Raw genomic sequence first — 20,539 nt, forward strand, 5'->3', positions numbered from 1 at the left:
GAATCTGTGGCAAGATCTGAAAACTGCTGTTCACAAACGCTGTCCATCTAATCTGACTGAGCTGGAGCTGTTTTGCAAAGAAGAATGGGCAAGGATTTCAGTCTGTAGATGTGCAAAGCTGGTAGAGACATACCCTAAAAGACTGGCAGCTGTAACTGCAGCAAAAGGTGGTTCTACAAAGTATTGACTCAGGGGGCTGAATAATTACGCACACCCCACTTTGCAGTTATTTATTTGTAAAAAATGTTTGGAATCATGTATGATTTTCGTTCCACTTCTCACGTGTACACCACTTTGTGTTGGTCTTTCACCTGGAATTCCAATAACATTGATTCATGTTTGTGGCTGTAATGTGACAAAATGTGGAAAAGTTCAAGGGGGCCGAATACTTTTGCAGCCACTGTATGTTAAATATTTATTTTCACCCACTTTCAGGCCTTTGAGGTCATGTTTGAACACGAACATCCTTCACCCTGTCTTCCTTCTCTCACAGCAGATGGCCCCGCCCCTCCCTGAGCCTGGTTCTGCTGGAGGTTTCTCCCTGTTAAAAGGGAGTTTTTCCTTCCCACTGTCGCCAAAGTGCTTGCTCATAGGGGGTCATATGATTGTTGGGTTTTTCTCTGTATGTATTATTGTAGGGTCTACCTTACAATATAAAGCGCCTTGAGCAGACTGTTGTTGTGATTTGATGCTGTGTATATAAAATTGAACTGAACATTTAAAAAAATGAGTCAGGATCTGTAATTTGGGGCAGAGAGTTTGTAGAGTCTGTTTTCATTCATCTTTGATACTGGATTGAACAAATATGACAAAAACAAAAATATGCATCGCCTAATCCAAACAGAACTGAATTCTGGAGTTTCCCGGTGGAACTCCAATTATAACTCTGAAATGTACGTATATTTTCAAGACCTACTCTACCTACCGCTTCTTCTGCCCTAAAGAATCTGATCATTCAGGCTAAAACATATTAAAAACACAATAATGCAGCATTTTTATGTACATTACAGCTCTTGCAGCATCCATTCTGCCAGTCAGCTGCTGATCCTCTGCTTGTCTCCAGCAGTTTTGGTGTTAAGGTGAGAGTTGGGTTGGGGGGTTTTGTATCCGACTGCCAATCGTGTGAAATGAGCTAGAAATCCCCTTTTCACGAGTCTTAATTGTTTTGCTAAGTTTATTTTCACATATGAAAAGTTTTATATCACTACGTCTGTGAAGGTTCTCACCAGGTCACGGTCGTCTAAGGAGCTCGGAAAGAAAAGCGACTGGCCTCCAGGTTTCTTGAAGACGTTTCACCTCTGAGAGCAAATGGTCCCACAACTTGTATTTTTAACATTTAACAGTTTTGGAGATATTCATATTCAAACATGGCCTCAGATTTCAACTGCAAAAACGATAAAAGCTTCTGGAAGTAAGTCTACAGATCATTTTTTAAAATTCTATATCTTGAAACATTTTTGAAATATGAAGCTAAAATTTCACAACAAACATTTTGGTGGCCGTGCAGAACCTCAGAACCTGATGACTGAATGAGCCAAAGGCCACTGAAGGTTAAGACTCACTCTCATGGCTCGTTTGGGTTTTCTCGAGTTTTTAGGGGAATTTTTGGGATGTTGATTTTCTGCCTTTTTGCACCGATTGGCTGCGTTTGTTTTTCCAGCTGAATTTGGTGGCAGTAATTGTGACATCACAGCTTTTCTGAATTCACTCCCAAACACAAGTATGTGAATTTTTACTTTGAGATAAGTGGACTTGGTATTCCTTCAGTGTGTCCCCTTGTTTGGCTGCACACCAGTGTCTTTCAGCAGCACAGGATTTGCCCGTTACACATCAGGGTAGAATTCTGCGTTGACGTCAACGCTGTGCAGCACGCATTTCTGATCAGCTGCCGACATCCTGTTCAACACCTCAGCTGAGAGCGAGTAGCTGCTGCCGGACTTCTCCTCGAACCAGCTGTCCAACGCTCGCTTCCCGTCAAAGTTTGCGATGGGCGGTCCGTTAATGGCCACGGTCAGCAGGTCGTTCATCTGTTCCAGGGTCAGCCGAGAGCGGTTGTTCTTGCACATTTTCTGCAGAGACCCTCGGCCCTTATCGCAGCAGGCTGTGGAGCTGGGCAGGACCCTGATGACCTGCACGATGCGGTTCAGCAGCGGGAAGCGTTGCTTGTACCTGCAGATGTGGCCGATCACCTCTTTAAAACCGTTCATACTGTAGTAGTCTGCTTTCAGATCCTTCCACTCCACCACCAGGCTGCCTCTGGCCTCCGTCTGGGAGCCCTCCTGGGCCGCGGTGGGAATCGATTCCAGGTGGTTGAATATAATCTTGATTTCCTCGTCCCCGTAGGCTTGCAGGTCCTCGTGGTTGCTGGGCCACGTGGACAGGTCCAGCACCTTGCAAGCTTTGGCAAATGAGCGGCTCTGCAGGTCCAGCCTCTGAGACAGGATGCTTTGGCTCCTGTTGCAGATCTTTTCTCGGATGGACTGAAACTTGGACTCGGCAACGCGCAGGTTCTTCAAGGCAACTCCGTTAAAACTTTCTCTGAAATTTTCCTCAAACTCCTGCAGATATTCTCCAGGGCAGTCCACCAACTGGCCTATCTCCTGAATGGCCTCCTCTATCTTTGCTTCCACCTGCGACACCAGCAGGTACTCTCCCTGAAAGGTGAAGGCCAATCGTGACAGGATAGCTATGATGTCGAGCAGGAAGTAGATGAGCTTTACTGACTGATAGTCCATGAGGAACTGGAGGAGGGTGAGCGCGATGGCCGCAGCGTCAGCCCTCTGTGTCTGGCTGCTGATCTCCTTAAGGTGTGCGACGACCTCCAGGTAATCCTTGATGAGCGCATTGAGGACATTTGGTTCTCCTATGATCCAGCGTATGGCTCTGATGTCTCCTAGGAACTCCGTCTCCTCTGACAGTGTTGGCGCAGTGGATCGCAGTTCGGCCATCATGCGAGGGGAATAGCGGTAAAAACTGAGAAGCTGTTTGAGGTTGTTTTCCAGGTCCTCCAGGCAGGAGAGCTCCTTTCCACTGATGGCATCCAGAACTTCCAAATGTGGCCGATGGATCATGATGGGAAGACAGAGGATCCAGGGAAAGGTTTTTTGGACAGCTATGTAAAGGTTTGCTCTCATTCCTGAAGAGATGTTGGTGCCGTCCACCCCCAAACCGACCACCAGCAAGTCCTGAAACCGGAGGCCTAGGACACCGAAGGCACGATCCATGACCTGGAGATACCCATCCACATTGGCCACGGTCAGTCTCTGCAAGGACAGGAACTCTGTGTTTGGGGAGCCCTCGTTGGTAACGAACTGGACATACACTGCTACCATGTCGGAGAAAAGGTCATCATTTTGGGCGTCCATTATGACGCTCAGGAAGGGAGACAGACGCATCTTCTCTGCGAGATCCTCCTTCACAGCCCGGGCGATGTGGTGGATGAGGATCTGACAGTCGCCTTCATTCATGTACTGATCTACCACTTTGAGCTCGCACTTCTTCAGGAGCTCTGCCAGTGAACGGAGGTCGGAGAAGGGCCGCCCTTCTAGGGCCAGGTGGTACGCTGCGTTGAAGAGCAGCATCATGTTCTTGCACATTTCCTCGGTCTTTTCCGGATGCATGCGCAGCTTGTACAGCTGCAGACACTTCTTGTGGAGGTTGCTCTGGCTGTGCAGCTTGATGGTGTGGATCTTGAACTGCTTGGAGCCAATAATGAAAGCTGAGGTGCGGGATGACTGGACGGTGTACTGGCGGCACACGTGGCACCACATCTCATTCAGGGTTGGCGAGTAACGCAGGAACCAGAACTTTTTCAGCCACTCCTGCTTGAAGCGTCGAATCCGTCTGCCTCCTCCGGAGGAAAGTTTCGACGAGTCCTCGGGAGATATCACAAGATCTGCAGCAATGGACTCATCGGCAGAGTCCACATCCTGGTCGTCTTCATCCAGAACCACCTGAGTGGGTGTCAAGGGCTCCATCCCTGCAAAGAGAAACGTATTCAACTTCTGAGAGTAACCAGCATTGAAGTGGCATCAAATGTCTAATATCATACAGAATGAATGACTTTATCAAGCAGCTAAGCAGATTTCTGAGGCTGGACGGCTCATCTCAACATCTCAACTGTTCTTCTCTGCTCTAAACACAGTGGGGAGCATCAAAGTGAGCGCTTCAAAACCATTAGACAGGATTCACACGTGCTTCAGAGCACTCCTCGTGTTTGGCAGATATCTTTGCTGTCATGATTGTCATAGTAACAATCACTCCACAGCTCACAGGACAGCCAGCTCCTCAGGACGGCACTCGGCTGTATGTTCATTCACATTTCTGACAGAAGACAGAGGCGGCAGCCTCGGCACCAACCATCAGCTGAGCTAGCAGTCTGTGATGACCACGCAACAGGCTGACGAACTGCAGCAGCTAGCAGCAGTGCTGGCACATTTGAATAAACTGTCTGGTATCACAATCTGTATGACATCACTGAACTGAACCAAGAACCGTCTAAAACAGTAGTCATCAAACTTTTTGGCACCACGGACCGGCTTATGTCCGACAGTATTTTCACCGACCGGCCTTTAAGGTGTTGCAGATAAATACAACAAAATAAAACCAGTACCAAAAAACAGGATTTATTCATAACACACGGGGAAAGACTCAGGGAAACCAAGTTAACGATAAAAAAGATAAAAACCCCGAAAACCATAAATTTCACACCCGAGCCTCAACTCTCGCGGCCCGGTACCAAATGACTCACGGACGGATACTTTCTTCAATTTTCCGTCCCAACAAAAGAGTTTTTACTCCTTTCAGTGAACTTGGGCTCTGTGGACTTCAGAGTGGCTCCTGCAGCGACACATATCGCTGATCGGTTGAGTTTTCTGTCATTTACACTCACCAGACACTTTATTAGGTACACTTAAATGCATTACTGAGGTCAGTGGGCGGTATGTACTGATCTGTATTCAGTTCCCTGTATTAGACTGCATTTTACTTGTCAGGTGTTCCTAATAAAGTGGCTGATGTGTGCAAAGGTCTGCACGTATTAACTAATGTGATAATCTTATGGGACTGTGGTGGAAACAAACAGCCAAAGGAACCTTCAAAGTCTTTCTTGTGTCAATGAGGCTTTGAATGGTGATCGAAACAAACACACCTGCTACACCTCTGCACGTCAAACACAGCCGTGCTGTGCTGCAGAGAACATCTGCCCTCCTGCTCTCTCACATACCTTGAAAATCCTCGATGGGGCCTTGCTCGGGGTGCGGTGGGGCCTGATCGCGTTGGGGTTGAGTCTGTTCGGACGTCGCCGAAGCAGCAGCGTCCCTCTGTTCTCCTCGGAGACGGGACAGCTCCTCCTCCAGCTCCAGGATCCTCCTCTTCAGCTTCACACAGTTGGGGCAGAAGGAGGTGGAGGGTTTCTCTGTGTTCTGGTTCTCCTCCTCCTCCTTCTCCTCCACCTTCAGGTTGGGAATGCCGAAGCCGGTCTCAGAGGAATCAAACCTGGAAACCAGGGCCGGTACTTTATACTCGCTGGGTTGGCCAGACCGGGACCTGAATTTACCAGACTCCTCCAAAGAAGCTTCTAGGACGTCTTTGAAGATGAGGTCGATCTTCTTTCTCTTGGCCGGAGGCTGGCCGTCGGACTCTTCGCTCAGCTGTTTGCTCAGTTTGCCCTGCAGAGCTGACTGCAGGCACCGGGACTTAAAGTCTTTCCCAGGACCTGAAAGAAAACCGTTTTTTAGGCATTTAAAGCCCCTAAAAGTGGGTTCAAAGTGCTCTACAGGTGACAAAGTGATCCACAGAAAGACTCCAGCAGCCAGGATAGCAACAGTGAAACAGCACGACCTGCTGGAGAGCTAAGAGCAGGGCATCAGAATCAGAATAATCCCTGAGGAAACTATGTGGGTCACAGTCTCTCCAAGAAAACAACAGTAACAGACTGAACTAATTAAATAATACAACATATTACAAAGTTTACAAAATATAAGAAAAGGCTCTAATATATAGAAATAGCTTAATTACAAATATCCAGAATATTACAGAGGGGAAATATATATGATGGACAAAAGGGGGAGATTTCACCCAAATTCCAAAATGGTTTTTGTATAACGCTTTACTCAGTCCCTATGAACCCCAAAGCGCTTTACACTACATTCAGTCATCCACCATTCACACACTGGTACACCGTAGCCACAGCTGCCCTGGGGCGCAGTGACAGAGGCGAGGCTGCAAGACACTAGCGCCACCGGGCCCTCTGACCACCACCAGTAGGCAACGGGTGAAGTGTCTTGCCCAAGGACACAACGACCGACCGGGTCTCGAACCGGCAACCTTCCGATTACAAGACAAGGTGCCAACTCTTGAGCCACGATCGCCCCTTGAAGAGATTTTCAAACTTATCATATATTTTCAGTGACTGTGTCTCGTGTTACCTGCTGTAATATTTCACCTGAGTGCCTCCTCACCTGTGTCCAGGTTGCGGTCGATGCTCTCCTGAGAAACGCAGTGAAGTCGTCGGATGTAATCGTCGCTGTACCAGACCCTCAGCTTCTCTCCGGCCACCAGCGCCCGGCAGACTCTGAAGTAGATGTTTTTACCGTGCTGAAACGCCGTGAGGTTCCTGTCGCTCTCCTCTGACGAGGTCCGCACGTACCTGGTGATAGACAGAAAAGCCGAGGGTCGTTTCTCCAGGACAGACTGTCACGGATCAGTCTGACCTCTGAAACATAACTCAGTAACTCCTGCAAATCAGATTTCCTCCCACTAAGAGTTCAAAAGTTCACAAATCTATGTGGTTTTAATGAGGTGATGAATGCGTTGCCAAGGACCCACCCCCTAGAAACCTTTTGTTCTGATTGGCCAGCTTTCAGAAGCCTGGAGAGGGGCGTTCTCTGGCATGCTGTGTGATGGTGTGTTAGAGCTACTGTAAGTAAATAAATAGAAAAAATTGCAGCTGTAAATTTAAAATGAAATTAAAGAGAAAAAAGAGACGTATGAAGAGATGTTGGCTCATTAGAAGAGAACCCGTCTGTACAACTGAAACAAACGGCGTCAGTGATGGATGACGTTAACCTCAGACTAAAGTTCACCTCATCCAGTTGGCTTTGGTCTCATCGCTGCCATCGATGGACTGGTAAGTGTTGTTCACATCAACAATCTGAAAACGGGAAAGCAAACGGATTCAGACGTGGCGTGTCCCGGAACAAAAAGAAAGTAGTTGTAAACTGGTTGTACACTGGTGTCTGTGGCGAGCTTACGATCCATGAAAAGAATCCTGAGGATCTGTCCTTGGACACCAGCTCTCCCTCATACGGCCCAAACAGTGCCCCCTTGGGGTAGATCGCGTCCACACAGCGAACATCTACCTCGTCTTCCTCACTGAACACCTCTAAACCCGATGGGACCGTGAGCGCCGCCCTGTTGGCTGTCCCCGGGGCTGCGTGCGTGTCCTGGATGAACAGCGGGGGCCCGTGGGACGGACACTCCTTGTGGAAACAGTCCTGACACTCCTCACAGACTGAAGGACAAACCCAGCAGATAAAGGTTATCTCCAAATCTTCTTCTTTAATAACAGATTATTACTTTAGAAAGATTTGAGGTCTGAAGAAAATTCTGATTGCACAGAGATATAGATGTTGTTGAACCAGAGCAGAAGTGCAAATAATGAAATCATCAAATCAGGTGTGGACAAAGGGAAAATCCAACAAACTCAGTGAAGTCCCAGAAAGTTGATTCTGTTCATCTGGACGTAGCGTCATGAAACCGACCTCACAGCACGTCGTTCGTCAGTGGTGCTAGTGTCAGTTATTATGCAGATGTTCCGTTTATAAGGTTGGAGACCTGCAGTCAGCTGAGACTGAAGGAGTAACCTGATGATGATGATGAAACGTTTCTCCCACTGAAAACGTCCAGATGAACAGAATCAGCCTTTTGGGATTTCCTTACCTGGATGACTGAGCGTGCATCAAGACGTCTCAGTGAAGATCTAAAAGCAGAACTGTAGATTTACAAGTTGGAAAAGTCTCTCTGAGCCATTTCTGAACAATGTTCCAGGATCACATAAGTACAGGTTATTCACATCTATCACCACTGACGTCTGGGAGAAGACCCAGACTGTCCCCCTCAGATGAAAGGAAACTGGTTCGGATGTTCAGGAACCATCCAGGATCAAACCTGACATGGACTGGAATCTGCTGGAGCACCAGCATCACTGTCCTCAGTGAAGCCAGTTTCACGTCTCTATGGACTGAGCAAAAAATAAGCTCCTGCTCCAAAAATCAACACCTTCAACCTCGACAGAAATTTGCAGCTGCCCACGTGGACGAGCCAAACGACTTCTGGAGAAAAGTTTGATGGTCAGACGAGACAAAGATGGAGCTGATTGGAGGAGCAAAGGTGAGGCTTTGAAACCTGAGAACACTGCAGATGTGAAGCATGGTGGTGGTAGCATCACGCTCTGGGCTGTTTTATCCAGACAGGATTAAGTCAGAAGACTGCTGATGGTAACTTGCTAAGTGACCAAATATTACGTAGGGTCTGTATATATTTGAGCCTATACGTGTACTTTGGACCAGAGAAAACCCAAGAGAACTTCAGACTTGTTCTTTAATGTCAATAAAGGCGTACAATCCAAAAAACAGGTCAAAGAAATGATTAGAAGCCCGAAATGACCCTGACATTCACGTCCAAGATGAGAGGACAGAAGGTTTTTACCAAATCTTTGAGTATTTGAGGTAAAACGTTTGTGACTGGCAGCACAAACAGAGCTTTTCTAACATGTTATGATAGAATCAGACCACTGAACAAATACACGTGTGCAGGAAACACATGAGCAGCTCCATGTTTCAGCGTGATAATGACGACATGTTAGGGCTCAGACCGCGAGCACGCGCCTGGGAACTGAAACGTTAAAATATTCATTATTCAATCAGCCACATAAAGCTTTAGGGACAAATCAGGGAGCAGACATGAAGCTTACACCAGAGGTCCAGCAAGTTCTCGCTCATGGTGGAACCATGACGGTGAAATCCGGCCCGTCGTCCACTTCACGCCCGTCTGTGGAAAATAAACAAAGTCGTTAGAGCGTCACGGGAGGCGCTTGCTGCTCTCGCAGCACGTTCAGTATGGGCAGAAATCTGTGCCATCAGAAACTGAATTTGAATAAGTTAAATTTGAATCTGAATTTATGGTTTGAAAATGATCATCACTAAATTGAAATTGAATTTTATATATTGAAAATGAATTCATTTGCTTTGAAACTGCATTTTATCCTTTAAAAATTCAGCTCTCGAATAATTTCAGTTTCAGTTCCAAAATTCAGTTTTTTGGAACTTACATCCGGTTCCGGTTCAAGAGTAAACGAGCGCAGATTAATAGAACTACTCTTTACTAGCGGACTGAAAGTGTTACTGACGGGAATCTACAGCGTCTTGAGCTGAATTAAGACTTCAGAAGTCATTCGTCATGTCGAATGACCAGCGGATAAACTCTCAGGTTGGTAATAAATGTATTACATGTATAAGAACAAGCGTCATGTTAACAATTGATAGCCGTACAGTAACTTTTATGCTTATTGTAGCTGTTAGCTAAAAACGCTAATTTAGCCTAGTTTGCCCTGGATTCAGCTTTGACAAACAAATATGATCGACTGTTTCTAGTAGAATTCCAAAGTTGTCATCTTGTACCCTGTCAGAGCCCTGTATGCTTGCAGAGACCCCTACAGTAGGGAAACATGCAAAACAGTGTCCAAACCTTTGTATTTGAGCTTTATTTATGTCTTACAAAGCATCCCAACTCTTTAGCGAACTTAATAACTTTAGCTACAGTGAATAGTTAGTCTAATTCATTAGAGCGCATAATCTGCGCTCTTGAACCGGAACCGGATGTAAGTCCCAAAAAACTGAATTTTGGAACTGAAACTGAATGGTGAGAGTGAAACTGAAATTATTCGAGAGCTGAATTTTTAAAGGATAAAATGCAGTTTCAAAGCAAATGAATTCATTTTCAATATATAAAATTCAATTTCAATTTAGTGATGATCATTTTCAAACCATAAATTCAATTTCAAATTAGACTAATTCAAATTCAGTTTTCAAAAGCATTTATTCAAGTTACAATTCAGATTCAAATTTAACTTATTCAAATTCAGTTTCTGATGGCACAGATTTCTGCCCATAGTTCAGTTTATTAGATATTCATACTCGTATTTCTCTTCACAAACTGAAGCTCAGGTTTTCAGAATCAGGGACAGGTGAAGGTCACAGGTGTGACCTCTCAGACCGAAACATGGTTTAAGCGTTTCTTTTTATCTTTCACATTTCTCCACACCGCCTGCGTTTCATCAAGGAGCTGCAGGAGTCCCACGCACCGTCACACTGTCAGCGAACACGGGAATCATTCTGGATCCAAATGTTCATTTAATACCAAAACAAAAGCTCATTTCCTGGAATAGTTTTCTAATAATAAGAGAAAAAAACTGCTGATTTTTTTTTTTTTTTAGCCTCAGCCCTGCTGGTACACCTAAAACATCACAGAACAAACACATGGCGCTGCCCCTCGGGAGGCTTACAGAAGCTGGCCAATCAGAGGAAAGTGGTCTGTTAGAGAATACAGGAGCAGGGCCAGTGTTTCACAAAGAAGGATTATTCTGAACAGTGAATCATGCAAAGCTGCAGAGCCTGCAGTAAACACTCTGAAGGGTCCTGCTGCTGCTTCATGCATCCCATAATAACCCTGCTACAGCCACACTCTACCTGGAAAGATAATAGTCAATCACCTGGGTGATAAGAACACTGGATTATCTGATTTAGATACAAAGCAGCTGTGGGTGTGATCAGGTATTGATCTACGGCATCGATCAGGTACAGATGCCCGGGATCAGTGTGTGGGTTTCGGACGGATCCCTCCGTGGCTTCACGAAGCTCCGACACAGTAACTCTGAATGTGCGCTGCGAGCTCCACGGACACGTGAACGCGGCAGACTAAAGTTGCTGTAACTTTGCGCAGGTTAGCGGCCGACAGGAGCGGATTACCGCAGAGAGCGCGGCCGGGCTCGGATCTGCGCCACGCTTTCTCTGCTTCGATCTGCAGGCAGCTGGCAATCTGCCTGCAGTTTTCGGAAGCCATTTTCACTGGCCACAGTGGCCACCGACACGGACCCACCTTCGTGCAGACACGCAGCGGGGACTCGGAGCCTCTCCCCGGGGTGAACCGCGCTCTCTGCTCCCTCCCCCGGCCGCTAGCTCCGCCGCTGCCCGCAGATCACAAGTTTGGCGTTAATTTTTGCACCGACTCAGTCGCCTCCCCCGAGCTGTGACCACCATTTTTTATCACAGGAAATGACATGGAAAAACGGAAGAAAGCAAGTGCGCAAAAATTAAAGTTCACCAAATGCCTGCGGAGGCTGGAGGCCGGGAGGGGAGGCGGACAGGACAGCTCAGTCCGCCTATCAGCGCTCATCCCCGGCCAGCTGCAGGCTGCATACCCGCCGAGGATCCCGGGCTCACCGGGTCACCTCACAGAGTGCCCCTGCGCGCGCGCGCACGCACACACACACACACACACACACAGTGAATTCCCTTTCTTATGTGAAGGAAAAATTTATTTTATTTTTTTAATGTAACTTCATCACCTCCATCACTGGGACAGGGACATTTCGGTCTCGTGGAAGGATCGATAAGCTGTAATCAGCTGTGAAACACACTGGTGACAAAACTGATCAGAGTACAGAAACACGGCCGACAGTTTCAGGTTCAGAAATCACCGGTGTTCATCATTTCCATCGGCCCTCCCCATAAGTGACACTTGGTACGTTCCAGTTGGGATTAAAGATGCTGAGGTTTCCTTTTTTTTTATTTACAGACATTAGAAAAATGTCCACCTCCATCATTAACCTCCAGCCCCTCCTCAGTCACTCCAACCTTCTGCACGTCCTCCTTCACTACATCCATGAACCTCCTCCGAGGCCCTCCTCTTCTCCATCTTCATCATCATTTGTCTAATATATTCAGTCTCCCTCCTCTGCACATGCTGACCTCCACCGTCTGCAAACCATTCATCACTGACACTGGTCTCCACCCTGCCTTCACTCCCTTCTTCACCTGCCTGTGTATGGGTGACCTCCACCTTTCAGCTGTCCTTTCTTATGTCTGTGAAGGTTCTCAGTCATCCAGGTCATCGTAGTCAAAGGAGTTTGCAAAGAAAAGCGTCTGGACTTCTTTAAGTTGCTTGAAGACGTTTCACCTCTCATCCGAGAAGCTTCTTCAGTTCTAAGGTCAAATGGCCGAGAGTCCCAGATTTAAACCCAGTGGGAGTATCCCCCCAAGGAGGGACAAAGGACCCCCTGGTGATCCTCTAATCACATGCGCCAAGGTGTGAAAGCGGGTGTGGGACCTAATCAGCCAGGGTTTCGGGTGAGCTCATGAAGAAGCTTCTCGGATGAGAGGTGAAACGTCTTCAAGCAACTCAAAGAAGTCCAGACGCTTTTCTTTGCAAACTCCTTTGTCCTTTCTTATGCTTTCTCTTGATCCACAGAGACACAGAGTAGCTCCTCCTGAGCTTGTCTAAGCGTGTGATGGACGGAGGCTTGTTGGTGTTTGGTGCCCCGGTCAAGCGGGTTAGCTCCTCAGACTTTCAACACCTCCAGCGGCATTAATCCTCCACCTCCGACAGGGGGCGCCACTGAGCCACGTCTCATCTATTAGTGCAGTTACACATTTGGGGGAACATTTGGTGGTTTGTTCAGCTTAATATGGAAAAACTTCGATCGTGTTTTTAGCCGTTTGTTCCGCAACGTCCACGAGGCTCGGGGTAAATGTCTGCAGAGCTCAGTGAACGCGGCACACACGGCACAACAGGTGTCTGCGGTTTTACTGAACAAATGATACAAAACGGACAGTTTACACAGAGGCGGCAACGACAGTGATGCAAAGAAAAACACACAAAAAAACCCAAAACCATAGCAGAGGATGGTTTCGATCCATCGACCTCTGGGTTATGGGCCCAGCACGCTTCCGCTGCGCCACTCTGCTGCTTGTGAAAAAGACCTCACTGGTCTGTATATAAAGACCACATACCACGACTCTCATACCTGATTGGTGCTTTTGTCCTTTGACGGGTTTCAGATGAGGGAGTTTATTTTTTTTAGAGTTTGGCCAATTCACCACACGGTTCAGTCCGGGAAGCACACGAGCACAGAGCCGCGGGAATTCCACGACAACCGAGAGGAAGTCATCTTCGTTGTTTAAAATCGGACTCGGGATTCAGTCAGAGCTGAACTCTCGTAGTTTTACATTGTGTGTGACGAGCACCTTCCTTTGTGTCCGATCTCCAGCGAGAATACCCGATCATGCTCCCGATTAGAAATAAGAAAAAGTGGAACATTTTTATCTTTTTTCACATTCACAGCGATGGCTTTGTGTTTGAGTCTCAGACAGCAGCTCCGAATCGGCTAATTTAATTTGACATTTTTCATAAAGACAGGAGAAATAAAGGCTGTAGGCCTTCTCTTCATTCCAACTCAAAACTCTGCAAATATCTGGTAAAAAAAACACGAAAATCTAACATGCATTATTCAAAAGCTACGAAACGAGAAACAAATCAAATTAAAAGGCAAAAACGATTAAAAAAAGAAACACATTCTCATTCATAATACAGGGGCCGGCTGTTTTATTGTTAGGGACTCTACGAACATTTGTTCGTAATTAACATGGCTTTTTTCTTAAAAACAAAATCTTAAATACAGCCCAAGAAATAAACAGGCAGGTACCAGACGGTCTGCTTTTCACAATTTATTAACAAAATGATAAAATAAATAAATACAAATTGATCAAATGCTCCTAATATCAACTCCTCCCCATGTTCCCTACAGTATTTCCTAAACACTGCATACAAAGAATTCATCACAGAAGAGGCTCAATACAGAGGTAAGAATCCCACCAGACCAGTCACAATGTCAGGCCAACAGAAGACACATCTGGAACAGAAGTCAAAAAAATAAACACATTCCTTTCCAAAATCATTATGAAAAAATACAAACAATTATACAAATATTCAGATTGTGTAATTACCAATTTACACATTATTCAGCACACCAGGTGAACTTTTTCTTTATTCATATCGCTACAATGCATCTCACCAAATGGAAGATAAAAAAAGACTTTTCTTTGTTTTTTCTTTTTTTGAACTTTTCTTTTTTTTGCACTCAACACACCCCCGATGGAATCAGCTGTGGATGAGGTAAGAAGCTGCAGGTGTACGTTTGGGTCCAGACAGATGGGCGGGCGGGCACGAGAGATTAATGACGTCATGTACTGACAGAATACTAGAAGGCCACAATCATGACTTGATCGTTTTAAAACTGATAAAACTTAAAAGTCAGAGCAAACTACCTCGCAGGAACGACCTCCCAGGACAGTCTTTTTTTTTAACGCATGAATGGTTAATGTGACCACGGGCGGGAATGCACAAGCGCGATGCTAACGCAGGAAAACGACATCCGAATGATATGCAGAGACAAAATGTGTGTTCTCAGTGTTCTTTGGATAAGTTCACCTGGACAGCTCGGCGAAATCGAAACTGAGAAGCAATTTAGAGAGAGCCTCCCTCCCCGAACCCTCGCAGCTCTGCTGGGATCCCGACAGTCGACAAGCCACATCAGTCAAATCAAGACTACAACGAAGAACCTAAATCCATGGATGTATTCAGAGAGCTGATGCAGGGCAGACACTCCGGCCTAATGCATGCCTCGTTTCCCCCACAGATCTCCTACTCTGTAGCCAAGCCATGAATCAAACAGTCAGTGAACACAGCAGAACCAATCAGAGCACCGATTTCTCTGAAAACCTGCCAGGAAAAGACTTAACCCACAAGCCAGACAAAGCTAGGACTACTTTTTCGATGTTCTTCCTCCTGCGTTCCACTGACAAGGTGCTGATGAGGTCAATGTTGGGTAACTTCCCAGGAAGAAACTTGCAGCGGACACAATCAGTCGACCGCGTTCATGTTTGAACCAAGTGCTGGTCAAACTTGGGGTGATGTTACTCCAAATCCGCAGGCTACTTCTACCGATCATCGGTAAGCGTTCTGCGGTAGGACTGCCCTACAAACGGCACTGTGTCAGTGGAGAACAGGTGTCCAGTTTTTCTTCATACATCCATGGAAAAATCTTCTGGTGCTCCTCCCAGAAAAACAAAGAAACCCGCTGAACACGGATGGTTGCTGCAACATTTAACACCTAAACGGCGTGCTCTGGCATCCGTGTCTGCCAGAACGTCCAAAGAAAAGAAAGCGACTCAAGTTTCACATAAAAACGTAAAAATAAAAGCAGATGCATATCAAAAAAAGGTTCGACACGTCTTGTATCAAAGTTTGCATAAGAAAGCATGTGCTCCGCTGCCGCCGCTGCACTGACAGATGTTGTTAATCAGGCCCAAGTTTGATCATTCCAGACGCCTCACGTGACCTGATTTAGCAAACTCGGGCACTCTCTGAAGCCAAAGAAGAACCAGAACAGTGCAGAGGGGACGACGGACCTTTCAAAATAAAACGAACGCGAGTCCAGCCAAGAAATTCGGGGAACTGGGATCCACGCCTGCGCTCTGCGTCGCAGACCGATCCCGGTCCAATAATACTGGTCAAATCAAAAAGTGCATCACAACACAGCTCCGAGCGGGTCATCGTCATCATCGTCGGGAAAACCCCGACTGCTTCTCACCAAACGACCTCTGACCTTCGCCAGCGTCTGCACAGGTGTTTGTTTGTTTTTTTTTAAATCAGAATGTAAAAGTTAATCACAGGAAAAAAAGAAAAAACAAAACCACATGTAAGGCAACTCCTCTATTAAACATCAACAAAACACTATGCGGTCGATTTCAAACGGCATCATATATGAAATGTAGATTAACTTGCATTGACTACTGGCAGCCTGAGGTGGAGGGACCGAGTTTGTGCTCCGGAGTTTGGGGGGAGCTCCTGGGACGGGGGACCGGAGGGTCATATGGAGGGGTTAGTAAGGTTCTACAAGTCACAGTGCAAGTCAAGAGACAAATATTATCTGCTGTTTGAAGAAAGGCACTCGAGGTACCTACTGTACAGAGGGAGAGGTCCAGTCTGACTGGAACACAAGTTCGGGCTCTTTGAAAGAAAACCTTGATGAGACTCGATGACTACTCTGCTCTACCCATGAGTGAACACAGCCTCGTGTGATGAAGAACGCCGACAAACAAAAAAAACACACAACGAATGATACTCAGAGGGACCCGGGGACACGTTAGTTGCCTTTTTTCTTTTCTTTTTTTTGTTAGAGTTGCATCTCTGGCTCTTCTTTCCCGTCTGTGTTCGAATGGCCCAGCTCTTCAAGGCAGACCAACGGCATAAAACACGACGTGGCGGCCGAACGCTTGGAAACGTTTCTGTGGGATCTTCTGAATGAAGGCAGTCTATATACGAGAACACCAGGTGTCAGATATGCCGACTCGGTCCTCGTGATATGAAGTTAACGGACACCCGCAGTCGCCCTGCAGCGTGTTCACCCCTGCGGTCACCGCCACGTGCCCCGTCACTAAACACGCCTTATATCAGCACTCCAGAGACTGTACAGGTGTTAGAAGAAAAGTCCAACTACTGACGTTTCATCAGTAAGCAACACAGCCTGAAACACGCGGCCACCTTCACGTGTTCTTCATCCTCCTCTGCTGCTGGGCCTACCCCGCACCTACAGGGTATCACAGCCACTCACAGCAGAGCTCCTGGACTGCCTCAGTCACACAGCAGACGGTGCCTGGCACGTCCAGTGTGGCCCGGGTGCTGCTCTGGAGCTGGCCATGTCACTTTGGTGCTCCAACGCATCGGTTTACGACTTCCGACTCTAAAGCCACAAAATCTGCTTTACTGCTCGAGGTCATTATTCGACTTCTTGACCAGCTGCAGGTAGCAGAGCAGCGCTATGGAGCTCTGCATCCAGCGGCTCTATTCCCAGCGAACATGCACAATGACAGAAAACAAACGGCGTTGGCACTCGGGGGTGAAGACGCCGCCAGGCGACTGAAACCTCGGCAATGACGCTCCAAAACAGCTCAAAGAATGAAAGCGACAGAAATTCCAGCACAACCAGAGGCGCCGTCATCGCCCCGCTCCCAACAAGAAGCTGGCGGTGTTCGGCTCAGCAGACACACCTGAACCGTCAGCCACAAACAACAACGCCGCACTTCGGCCACACAGAAAGAAAAGAGACGCACGCATCTGACCACGAGGGGACGAAGGCGCTTCTCAGGCCGCTCCTCCCAAAAACAGGAACTACGCACGAGCCTTAACGTCAGACAGAGGTTTGTGTGTCCTCCGAGAAAAATATTGGCAATGTGGGGGATAAGTCACATCACAACAAAGAGATGCATACTCTGTTTAATTCCATATTAACATACAAAAAGCTCTTCAGCACTTCTTTGTAATGCAGCAAGCTTGTGCTTTAATCTCACGATTTGTGGTATCGTCCTTTGAGATCCGTCGGAAGAAGCAGCTTCGTAAGACAAATCCCTCCGTTTGAAGGAAAAAAGTTCCTTTAATGTTATTGTTTAGTAAGCTCTCCTGTCTCAATCTGGGGACTTCCAATTTCTGAAATGGTAGCATCTAAATATCTTACAACGCCGGTGATTTGATCTTTCGATACAGTAAGTGGACTTGTCCCTGCTGAATTTGGGTACGTCGTTTTGGCAGTTCAGGATTCAACAGAAACGCACACGATGCAAAGACGACCGCTTCAAAAAGAGGACTCCTTTGTGTGTGGATAATGCCAGTCCAGCAGGTTCATGAACAGAAAGCACTTATTCTGAAGAAGACTAGGAAGACCTGAATATCTTTTCCTATAAAAAAGAAACACAGCCCAGATATAGTTTGTGTGTGTTGACATTGCAATATTGCAATTTCACATTTAGTGCTCACAGTTGACACACTTGACTCACGAATGAAAACTCAATCACTACACTTGACCGACACCACTGAAAACATCTGTTCGGCTACCGAGCCTGTTCGACCTCGTCCTTTGTACCTGCCGAACGCGCCGCTCGGCGTCTTTGCTGCCTGAGCTCAGGTGGGAGGAGATGGGGAGAGGATGGGCCGTTTGGTTACCGGGTGACCGGGAGAAGGAATAACGTAGAGATTACGGATTGCTCGGGAAGTCTTTCCAAAGGCGTCAGTGTGCTTCAAAAGAGCTTTTCTTGTGACGACGACGAGGTGTTCAAGGTTTCTGGGATAATGCTGTGTATTGTGTGGTTTGATGAGCGGACATGCTGCCAATAAGTTTCATCTGGAAAGTCAGACCCGTCACCTTCAAGGCAGCCGCATGCTTCGAAGCGCCAACCGCCATCTTTAAAAAAGACAATGTCTGAGGAGAGTCTCTGGCTGATATCGAAGGTTATCAGTCTAAGGTATGATTTTCAGAGCAGTTAGCAGTAATCAACTTTGAGGACGGACTGAAAATCCCATTTCCAGCCTTTTATCTTTTGCTCCATTCAACAGTTGTTGGTACCCGGCTGTCGGGTACCTGGGTTAAGGTAAGTTAGGCCGTTCAGCGTGAGCGTTAGCTTTGAATTTGACGCATGGTTTTCTCGGCAACGCATCGTTTTTCTCTGACTTCCGATCAAAAACACCCAGATGCGACGTGGTCCAGATTTCTAGGACCGTTTGCATCTGCAGTGCCTGTGGTTGGTACCACTCTGTGTTTGAAGCAAACTGAAGCCTTTTCACAGTGAAGGGGTGAAGGTATGCACGGGTTTTTCTCCTCACCGAAGAGATCCAGAGGTTGGCTGGGCGAGGAGCGGACGATTGGGAAGGTCGGGACGGATGGTTAAGGTTCAGGGTCGTTCACATTAAGTTCGTTGGGACGAGAGCACGAACAGGTTCATTTATCACAACACTGCTTTAGACCAGTAACCCCTGACAGATGTTTGGTTCCACGTTCTCGGCGTTCTTCGTACCCATGTGAACCGTCTCCCCACCTCGCAGGGAACAGGGGCCACTGTAACAGGCACACACTGGTGTGATGATGAGTTAAATCTCCCTTTGAGCATTTCCACCATGACGTCTATCGCTAATTGGCATGATGACACTGGTGCGCACGCCTTCCTGTACCCCACCTCAGTGGGCGGAACAGCCTACGTCTTCCCAGAGTCAGGTGACTTGGGCTGTATATCTACCATTGACACAGTCTGACAATACAATGCAAACAAACAACATTTATACAGATTGGCAACTTCAGGGCACCACATGGTGCAAGCAAGAGTCTTTTTTTTAATATATATGTTTGAATTCCCGACTGAAGAGACGCCGTGTTACTTTTTATTGTCCAAACTGCTGACGAGAGCTGGCAAAGAATGCTGGGAGGGTTCTGAGGTTTTGCTGTTGTTGGTGTTGCTGCCATCGCTTCCGGTGATCTCCTCCTGTTTCTTCTCCGTCGGCGTCTCTGGTGGGTTGACAGCAGCCGTCTTGTTTTCAGAGCCGGTGGCGGCATTGGTGCCGCGGCCTCCACCGGGGCTCCGATCGGGACGGGCCAGCTCGGCCGTGCCATTGGTGGTGGCGACGGCCGAGGAAGCGGGAACGTTAGCCGCCGCGGCTGCCTCAGTCTCAGGCTTGGCTACGATCTCCGCCTGGAGACCAGTCCCCGTGTTAGCCCCTCCCCCGGCCCCGCCTTTCCATCCGCCCCGCGCCGGGGCTGCTATCTGCCGTTAGGACTGTGCTGTCCGGCTGACTGGAGGCGTCTCCGCTCGTCTGGTTACTCCCCGCGGCTCCGTGCTCCTCGGGCTTGCTCCCTTCGGTGACGACGCTGGCCGAGGAGCTCCCCGGCTTCACCTTCTCCGCCGAGTTGGCTTTGGGCGGAGATTCAGAGCTGACCGCGGCCTCAGCCCTGTCCGGGACTCTCACGTCTTTGCCCTCCGTCTCTGCCAGAGCCTGGTTGAAGTTGAAGGCTTGGATGAGGCGAATCAGGTGTTTGACTTTGTCCAGGGAGAGCTGCATCTCCTTCTGGCGGGCCAGGATGGTGTTTTTGGTCTCCATGCATTTCTGAAAAAGCGAAAACAGGCTTTACTTTCATCTCCTCAAATAAAGAGTGCAGTGACAGTTTACAGAAGCTGAAGTTGGCGGCAGGCATTAAACTGTACCAACATTAAAAATCCCTGTGACTGACAGCCGCAAGGACGAGCGTCTGTCCTGGAACTGTGCTCGTTTACGGCACACAGTCCTGCTCGTCACTACTGCTACTGGAATTTTACGTGAAGCCGGAGAATAGCTCTAAAACAATACAGTTACAGTATGACGAGCTGCAGAATTCAGGTTTCACTGTCCTGTTCTTGTTTTTATCGCTTACCTACCCGACTCAGCGTCCCTGAGGCAGATTGCTCAGGACCTGACAGGTAATTATACAACCTTCCTCTCACACTGCAGTATCGCGGCGCTTTATCCAACATCCAAACAAAAAATGGCCGTTAGAGCAGCTGACAGTCTTCCCCCTGCTGAGCCAGCTCACAGCCAGAACTTTTAATAACTTTAGCGCTGC

The 20,539-nt window shown here is 47.5% G+C and overlaps 2 protein-coding genes and 1 non-coding gene across 4 annotated transcripts in view; all 3 read right to left on the bottom strand.

Annotated features, from left to right (window-relative positions):
- Positions 1–737: 737 nt before the first annotated feature.
- Positions 738–11,493, bottom strand: prdm11 (PR domain containing 11). 2 transcript variants are annotated; one of them, XM_005470241.4, is made up of 7 exons: positions 11,158–11,493; positions 8,975–9,051; positions 7,254–7,513; positions 7,086–7,153; positions 6,462–6,649; positions 5,225–5,716; positions 738–3,979 (listed from the first exon to the last, which is right to left on the bottom strand). In XM_005470241.4, the coding sequence occupies exons 2-7, from the start codon at positions 9,000–9,002 to the stop codon at positions 1,824–1,826; spliced, it is 3,192 nt and encodes a 1,063-aa protein (XP_005470298.1). In that variant the 5' UTR covers positions 9,003–9,051; positions 11,158–11,493; the 3' UTR covers positions 738–1,823. The 2 variants fall into 2 exon arrangements, with proteins under 2 accessions (XP_005470298.1, XP_025764817.1); XM_025909032.1 differs by lacking the exon at positions 11,158–11,493 and adding an exon at positions 10,772–11,151.
- A 1,460-nt stretch (positions 11,494–12,953) lies between these two features.
- Positions 12,954–13,025, bottom strand: trnam-cau (transfer RNA methionine (anticodon CAU)). Its single transcript has one exon. It is a non-coding gene; the product is annotated as a tRNA-Met (tRNA).
- A 744-nt stretch (positions 13,026–13,769) lies between these two features.
- The window catches only part of phf21ab (PHD finger protein 21Ab), a 28,676-nt gene continuing 21,906 nt past the window's right edge, over positions 13,770–20,539 (bottom strand). Inside the window, 1 exon segment of the mRNA XM_025908687.1 lies at positions 13,770–20,046. Within this exon segment, the coding sequence (XP_025764472.1) occupies positions 19,654–20,046 (393 nt within the window). The 3' untranslated portion in view covers positions 13,770–19,653.

Source organism: Oreochromis niloticus, linkage group LG7 (assembly GCF_001858045.2).
Source record: "Oreochromis niloticus isolate F11D_XX linkage group LG7, O_niloticus_UMD_NMBU, whole genome shotgun sequence".
Classification (NCBI taxonomy): domain Eukaryota; kingdom Metazoa; phylum Chordata; class Actinopteri; order Cichliformes; family Cichlidae; genus Oreochromis; species Oreochromis niloticus.

Bases quoted from the DNA above. Each gene is read 5' to 3' on its own strand.
- prdm11 (XM_005470241.4), bottom strand. From the start codon at position 9,002: ATGAGCGAGAACTTGCTGGACCTCTGGT. The intron at 6,650-7,085 runs GTGAACTTTAGT...GTCTATCACCAG, and splicing joins ACCAAAGCCAACTGGATGAG to GTACGTGCGGACCTCGTCAG. The intron at 3,980-5,224 runs GTATGTGAGAGA...TTCTCTTTGCAG, and splicing joins CCCCATCGAGGATTTTCAAG to GGATGGAGCCCTTGACACCC.